Raw genomic sequence first — 8,519 nt, forward strand, 5'->3', positions numbered from 1 at the left:
GAAACAGAAAGTAGAATATTATCTGAACGTGTGCAATATTAAAAGCTTGTTTTTTCTTCTTCGTTGCAACACATTTTGTTGTGCTGTGTGCTCTAATGAACAAAACCCAGCTTCAATAAAGAACATTTTCAACTCAATAGTGGACAACATCAACAGGGTTGAGTTCAGGTGGATGACCATGTACACGTTGAGTGTTTGTGTGTTTGTGAGTGAATGAATGAATGAACAATGGAGGAGCATCCTCAGCTGGATGCCTGGCTGGCCATAATGTAAAGTTTGCAGAAGCAGTACACACACACACACACACACAACTTAGCCATTGAGTGGATACAACACAAAGGAGTTAGTGAGAGCCACACAAATGGACACAAGCACAAAACCAAGCCATGTAGCTAGTAGACCTAAGATAAATACATTGATTACTGAAGGAGCAGGAAAGGGATGGAAAGGTGCCACCACTGTCACACTCAACTTAGTACAGCAAATTAATGGGAATTGTACAGTAGTAAGCTAGACTGTTCTTCCATTCTTCCACGCTGCTGTTGAGGATGGCTTCAACTAGGGTAGGGGGCAGTATTTTCACGGCCGGATGAAAAACGTACCCAAATTAAATGGCCTACTACTCGGGCCCAGGAACTACAATATGCATATTATTAGTTTCTAAAACTGTTTGAATGATGTCTGTGAGGATAACAGAACTCATATGGCAGGCAAAAACCTGAGAAAAACCCAACCAAGAAGTGGGAAATCTGGTGCTTGTAGTCTTTTCAAGTCATTGCCTATTTAACACACAGTGACTTAGGGTTCATTTTGCACTTCCTAAGGCTTCCACTAGATGTCAACAGTCTTTAGAACCTAGTTTCAGGCTTTTGCAGTGAAAAGAGAGCGAACAAGAAGGCCGGGAAGTTGGTGACTCAGAAAATTACATAAGTTCATTGGCGCGCATTCACGTGTGAGGTAGCTGTGGTCCAAAACGTTTTTCAAGACATTGGAATCGTCCGTTTGGAAAATATTGAAGTTTTATGTTAAAAAAGCCCTAAAGATTGATGCTATACAACGTTTGACACGTTTCAACGAACGTAAATATAACTTGTTGTTTTGTTTTCGTCGTGAAATTTTGGGCACGTTTCCTACATTTGGAGTAGCTTACTGAACGCGCAAACAACAAGGAGGTATTTGGACATAAATTATGGACTTTATCGAACAAAACAACATTTATTGTTGACCTGGGATTCCTGGAAGTGCCTTCTGATGAAGATCATCAAAGGTAAGTGAATATTTATAATGCTATTTATGATTATAGATGACTCCAAAATGGCGGGTATCTGTATTGCCTAGTGTATGTTTCTGAGCGCCGTACTCAGATTATTGCAAAGTGTGTTTTCCCGTGAAGCTTTTTTAAAATCTGTCACAGCGGTTGCATAAAGGAAATGGTTATCTATAATTCTTTGAATAACAGTTTAATATCTTATCAACATTTATGATGAGTATTTTTGTAAATTGTTGTGCTGATTCACCGCGAGTATTGGAGGCAAAATATTTTCTGAACGTCACGCGCCAATGTAAAATGCTGTTTTTGGATATAAATATGAACTTTATCGAACAAAACATACATGTATTATCTAACATTGAGTCCTAGGAGTGTCATCTGATGAAGATCGTCAAAGGTTAGTGCTTAATTTTAACTGAATTTCTGGCATTTGTGACCCCTCTCCTGCTTGGAAAATGGCTGTGTGGTTTTTCTTGTGTTGTACCTGTCCTAACATAATCTAACTTTATGCTTTCGCCGTATAGCCTTTTTGAAATCGGACAATGTGGTTACATTAAGGAGAAGTGTACCTTTAAAATGGTGTAAAATAGTCATATGTTTGAGAACTTTGAATTATGAAATGTTGTTGTTTTGAATTTGGCGCTCTGATTTTTCACTGGCTGTTGAATAGTGTGTCCCGTGGGTGGGACGGCAGCGTCCCACCTGCCCAAGAGAGGTTAAAAGCATCACACGTATCCATAATTGCATCAGAAACGAGAACATACCTGGGTCATGAGCACGTTTTATGTCAATTCATGCACACATTTTAGTAATTCATTAGCATGTTTTACAATTTGTGAGCTCGTTTTATAAATCATGGACACTTTATCTCGTGAGCTTGTTTAAAATAAAAATCTAAGTCAATGTTTCTTTCAGGGGTCTGTAGGTTACACATTTTTGGGTTGTTGATTAAAAGAAAATATTTTGAAAGCTTTTCATTTTCTCTCCACTAAAGATACAAGTTGAAAACAGTGACAATGAAGTTTAATCTTAAAGTTTATTACAAGAAATTTCACACTTCACACATTTTCTTAAAAACAATAAGTAACATTTCATCAAGCAGAACACTTTTCTTGACATTGAGGCAAAATTGTGCCATAACTTTGTCATAAAAACTATATTTTATGTGTATCATCTAACAATGCCATATGAAGAAATACAATGTTATAGAAACAGATTAACAATTGCTGTTAGCCTTCACATATAGTCTCACAAGTCTGATGATTGTTTCAGAAAGATAACATATATATAGTAGCAAATATAGTTATATAAAATATACATGGACCTTGAGGCTGCCATCTTCAGAAATACAATGTTTTTGTCAAAGGTTCTTGTAATCAGATTCTGAGTTTTCTGTAAATATATATATTTTTTATGTAAACTTAAAAAATATCTCATTTTTTAAGGTCCCTTTCTTATTCATCATAGTTTAAAAGGCAAAACTGACCCTAGATCAGCATTTATACTCTGCTTGACTAAAGTAGTGTGGCTCGGTTGTTAGAGCATGGCTCATGGGTTCCATTCCTGCTAGGACTTCCCATATGAAAGCTTTATGCACGCATGACTGTAATGACTGAGTGAATGGCTTTGGATTAAAGTGTCTGGTAAACGGCATATATTATTATATACTATTAAAAACTGGATAGTTTGGTTCCTGGATGCTGATTGGCTGAAATAACATTTCAGAAGTGTGTGCTGTATATCAGACAAAAAAAGGCAGTGTAGAACACCATTGCTCATCATGCAATTTAAAAAAGATTGTTACGAAATTTGCCCCGAAAAATGTATTTTCCTATGAATAAAGTCGCACAAAATGTGTGTTTTTTCCTACGAATTAAGTCGCACAAAAAGGAGTGTCTTTCCACACAAATTAATCCACACAAAAATGCAAAAAACATACGAATTCTGCTAAAATAGTTTTTGTACATATTTGCACGATTTGCGTGTGAGATTGTGTTGGTATATCAGACAATATATCACTGTTATGACGCAAAAACACTTTTCTATTTATGTTGGTAACCAGTTTATAACAGCAGTAAGGCACCTCCGTGGTTTGTGGTATATGGCCAATATACCACGACTAAGGACTACATCCAGACACCCCTCGTTGTGTAGTGCATAATAACAGCCCTTAGCCGTGGTATATTGGCCATATACCACACCACCTCTGGCCTTACTGCTTAATTACATATATCTTTATACAATGAGTGTACAAAACATTAGGAACACCTGCTCTTTCCATGACATAGACTGACCAGGTGAATCCAGGTGAAAGCTTTGATCCCTAATTATACCACTTATATAGTTTGAATATACAGGTCCAGATATACAAGGTTTCTGGGTTTGTTGTGTTCAGGTCTTCTTGGTTCTGGGTTTGTTGTGTTCAGGTCTTCTTTGTTCAGGGTTTGTTGACTGTACTATAGAGAACAGAGGGGTCCTCCTCAGATGCTTGTGCTGCTGTGGGTCTGAGAGAGAAACAGAAATGAAACAAAGAATGTGTCCCAAATGGTGGCACTCTATACCATTTATAGTGCACTACCTTTAGCCAGGGCCTATAGGGCTCACTAAATAGGGAATAGGGTTCCATTTGGAACACAGACAGAGAAATCATCATCAAATCACTCCCTCATTATAGACATGTCATAGTAATTGTATTGAGATGTCCATTGTTGGGTTGGTAGTTTTAGGAAATGACTTCACTAGTGGTCACTAGGGGTCAACTGTTTTGCATATTGATGACATCTCCTACAGTAAGCAGCAGCATATGAATGACCTTAATGCAGAATATGCTCACCAGGTGGCAGCAGTGGGGAGGTTGAATTTCAGAGCAGAGTACTGGACATCTTCTTCCTGTTTCTTGGGTTGAGGCAGTTGGATGGTGGAGTACAGAGGCGCTTCCTGGTTTTTGGAGTGAGAGAAGTGGACGCTGGTGTAGTGAATGTCATCCTGGTTGTCTGTAGGGCTCATGGCCACGCTTGAGATGTTGTCATACACTGGACTAGAGTCTCCCTGATGGGAAGAGAGGACAGACAACATGAGGAAGGAAATGTTCCACAAAGAATACACAGTCATCTTCTGATTCCAACAGACTCACCTGTCCATCATCTGCTGTGTCTCTTGTGTCAGAGGGGGATTTGGAGGCCTTCCTGTTTCACACATTAATTAATGAATTAATTGATGAAGTTAACAACAAATCAGACTGCTACATTTAAATAATGAACAACATAAAAATATGCATTTTCACTCACCTGAAACACATGAGTCCAGAGAGACAGAGGATGAGAACCAGAACAACCACTATGATTCCTACAGCTGCAGTCAGAACTGAGGCCTGTTTCCCTATAATAAAATATGGATGATATGAATTACATGGCATGATATAATAAACTAAAAATAAACTTAAATAGAGACAATAATACAATACTTGTTAAGGGATCGTATAACCCAATGTATAGTTATGAACTAAGGTTTAATAAGACAAAGTATAATGATTAGGATTAGATTGAAACATGTAGTTTTATATTGAAGTATTGAAGATGTAACTTTACCTGCTATAATGATCATCAGAGCTGTAGAGTTCATAGATCCTCTTCCATTCTGGGCCTCACAGTAGTATTCTCCTCTGTCCTCAGAGATGATGTTAGTGATGCTGTAACTCTGTCCTGATGCTTTTGGTGAGGCTACATTCTTCTTGTACCAGGTGTATTTGTCCACAGGTGGGTTGGCATCACTGCTGCAGGTCAGAGTCACTGAACTGCCCTCCACTATTTCACCAGAGGGACTGACTGACACTGAGGTGTTCCTTGGTCCATCTGATGTAAAAGACAATGGATTTAGTAAAAGTACAAATAGGTCACTTATTAAACATTTTATATAAACATTCCACAATTGTACTTTTCACTACAATGCCTTTTAGATTCACACTCGTATTTAAGATGATCAATTAAAGTACCATGTGGAGCTAATATCTGTCACTACAGTGATAATATAGAAAGCTAAAGGTTTAAACCCCATGTACTTACATGTGACAGTGAGAGTCTCTTCAGCAGAGGGGAGATCCTCATGGCCTTTTACAGCACAGGAGTATCTGCCTGTATCCTCACTGCTGACTGAGAATAGGATATAGACAGGAGAGTAGGTGTTGCTGTTTGGTATAGGCTGTCCATTCTTATACCAACTGTAGGCTGTGATTGGGTCCAGCGTACATTTGGTGTGACATCTCAGTGTGACTCTCTCCCCCTCTGACACAGATCCACGATTCATTTCCAACACAACATCTAGAGTAAATGGAAACAAATTATTATTCTACTCCTTCTATATATGTCCTCTTATGTGAAATACTACATTTGGTATATTCCCATCACATACCACTATGGTGTCTGTATGACTGCCCTTAATAAGGTAATCACAGTTATAGATGTGAGATGTGTGACAGATTACCTGTGACAGTCAGGGAGACAGGTGAGCCAGAAAACTTTCCTCCAGATGTTATGAATCTGAACCTGTACCCAGCAGAGTCACTCAATCTCAGGTCTGTGATTCTCAGGGTACAGTTACTCTCCTTATCCCCAAGGTACTCTATATGACCCTCATACCCTGGCACTGAGCTCAGATCTTCAGCATCCATACCAGACCATTTAGTAAACCAGAAAGCTTTTTTGATCTCATGATAACTGGGATATGTGTAAGAGCAGGATATGTTCACTGTTGACCCCTTCAAGACACAGATACTCTGATGGGTGTAAGTCACACTCCAACAGTTCTGACCTGAAATAAAAAATACCATACAACACCTTGTATAAATCTTAAATTACAATACAGTAGTGAAAACCCAAATTATTAAATAATGATCCATATTTACTGATTAATTGACATTAGTCTCACAACCTGAACTAAACTGTATTGATATAACATCTTAATGCAAAAGTCCAGACTCACACACTGCAGGAGAGAGGAGATCCTCATGGTATTTTACAGCACAGGAGTAACTGTCTGCATCACTAAAGTAGTCTGAGTACAGGCTGGAAGAGTCCTCCTTTACTTTGTCTCCGTTCTTGTACCAAATGTAGGTGGGCTTGTCAGTCAGAGTACAGGTGGTGATACAGGTCAGTGTTCTCCTTTGTTCCTCTGTTCCAGGAGTCATCTTCACCTGCAGGTCTGAATGCAAGGTAAATGACAATAGCGTAATTAAACCAATCAGGTATTATGGATGGAATAAAAATAAACAGGGGGCCTTTGAAAGTTATGAAACAACAATAGAGAACATCTGTCAGTCAGCACCATTCTAAGGTTCTCATTGAAAATGTGTCACGTCCTGACCAGCAGGTGGAGTAGGTGTATAAGTTTTGGTCAGGGCGTGGCAGAAGAAGTTGTGTTTTCTATGTTCTGTCTAGGTTGGGTGTTTCTATGTAGAGTTAATTGGGGTGGACTTCCAATTGAAGGCAGCTGTGTGGTGTTGCCTTTGATTGGAAGTCCTATATTAGTTGGGTGTGTTTGTCTGTGTGTTTGTGGGGAATTGTTTGTGAGCACTGCTTGTTGAGCCTGCCACACTGGTGTTAGTCGTGAGTACTGTTTATTGTTTTTTTTCTTCTGTGGATGCTTTACTCCTTTTTTGTGAATTAAAAGAATGAGTATCCATATACCCGCTGCATTTTGGTCTTCCCTTCAACACCACGATGAATTTCGTGACAGAATTCCCCACCAAACCAGGACCAAGCAGCGGAAGAATTCTGGCGAGGACTGGGGAGAACGACTGGTAAGGGAGCCCGAGAGGCACCCCAAGAATCTTTTAGGGGGGGCACAAGGGCTGTTTGACGGGGAAAGACTGGAGACCCAGGCCAGCGCCCGTACCCTTTTTAGAGGCAAACAGACTGGACAGTCCCGTGCTTTGGGGTAGGTGCTATGATAAGGCCTGGTATTGTCAGGCCAGTATGCTCAGTACCAGCACCCCGCATGTGCCAGGGGAAAGTACGCATCGAGCCAGCAGGGGTGATGCCAACCCTGCGCTTTAGACCGCCAGTGCGCCTCTACGGTCCGGTGTTTCCCGTTACACGCACTAGCCTTGAGGTGCGTGTCTCCGGGCTGGCACGTCCAGTACCAGCTCCACGCACAAGGCTTCTAGTGTGTCATTCCAGCCCCGCCAGTCAGGAGTCGCCAGAGCTCCCCGCCAGTCAGGAGTCGCCAGAGCTCCCCGCCAGTCAGGAGTCGCCAGAGCTCCCCGCCAGTCAGGAGTCGCCAGAGCTCCCCGCCAGTCAGGAGTCTCCAGAGCTCCCCGCCAGTCAGGAGTCGCCAGAGCTCCCCGCCAGTCAGGAGTCGCCAGAGCTCCCCGCCAGTCAGGAGACGCCAGAGCTCCCCGCCAGTCAGGAGTCGCCAGAGCTCCCCGCCAGTCAGGAGTCGCCAGAGCTCCCCGCCAGTCAGGAGTCGCCAGAGCTCCCCCGCCAGTCAGGAGTCGCCAGAGCTCCCCGCCAGTCAGGAGTCGCCAGAGCTCCCCGCCAGTCAGGAGTCGCCAGAGCTCCCCGCCAGTCAGGAGACGCCAGAGCTCCCCGCCAGTCAGGAGTCTCCAGAGCTCCCCGCCAGTCAGGAGACGCCAGAGTCGCCCGCCAGTCGGGCGAAGTCAGGTGCGCCTACTAGTCTTCCGGAGCAGCCAGGGGCGCTACCGAAGTGGGCAACGACGAGGATGGAGCGGGGTCCACGTCCCGCACCTGAGCCGCCTCCAACATAGGTGGGTTGGGGAGGGGGGGTGTAGCACAGTGCCGTCGTTGACGGCAGCCAGCCCCCCCTGTAGTTAGGGGATTTTTTTCGGGTTGTTTTGGGTGTTCTGTGTTTTTTTCTTTTGAAGGTGCATTCGGGGTCTGCACCTTTATGGGGGTAATGTCACGTCCTGACCAGCAGGTGGAGTAGGTGTATAAGTTTTGGTCAGGGCGTGGCAGAAGAAGTTGTGTTTTCTATGTTCTGTCTAGGTTGGGTGTTTCTATGTAGAGTTAATTGGCGTGGACTTCCAATTGAAGGCAGCTGTGTGGTGTTGCCTTTGATTGGAAGTCCTATATTAGTTGGGTGGGTTTGTCTGTGTGTTTGTGGGGAATTGTTTGTGAGCACTGCTTGTTGAGCCTGCCACACTGGTGTTAGTCGTGAGTATTGTTTTTTTTTTTCTGTGGATGCTTTACTCCTTTTTTGTGAATTAAAAGAATGAGTATCCATATACCAGCTGCAT

At 42.3% G+C, this 8,519-nt stretch overlaps 1 protein-coding gene across 1 annotated transcript; it reads right to left on the reverse strand.

Moving 5' to 3' along the window:
- Positions 1-2,298: 2,298 nt before the first annotated feature.
- Positions 2,299-6,690, reverse strand: LOC123723829 (B-cell receptor CD22-like). Its single transcript, XM_045713386.1, has 8 exons — positions 6,248-6,690; positions 5,750-6,076; positions 5,332-5,586; positions 4,858-5,121; positions 4,558-4,648; positions 4,404-4,455; positions 4,104-4,318; positions 2,299-3,774 (listed from the first exon to the last, which is right to left on the reverse strand). Coding segments are annotated over exons 1-8 (1,410 nt in total). The 5' UTR covers positions 6,453-6,690; the 3' UTR covers positions 2,299-3,773.
- Positions 6,691-8,519: the final 1,829 nt, after the last annotated feature.

This window comes from Salmo salar, unplaced genomic scaffold (assembly GCF_905237065.1).
Source record: "Salmo salar unplaced genomic scaffold, Ssal_v3.1, whole genome shotgun sequence".
In the NCBI taxonomy this organism is placed as follows: Eukaryota; Metazoa; Chordata; class Actinopteri; order Salmoniformes; family Salmonidae; genus Salmo; species Salmo salar.

Coding starts and splice junctions, on each gene's coding strand:
- LOC123723829 (XM_045713386.1), bottom strand. CDS start 6,452: ATGACTCCTGGAACAGAGGAACAAAGGAGAACACTGACCTGTATCACC. Junction 6,077..6,247: donor TCTCCTCTCTCCTGCAGTGT/GTGAGTCTGGAC, acceptor TTTTTATTTCAG/GTCAGAACTGTTGGAGTGTG. Junction 4,649..4,857: donor TCTGATGATCATTATAGCAG/GTAAAGTTACAT, acceptor ATTTTATTATAG/GGAAACAGGCCTCAGTTCTG.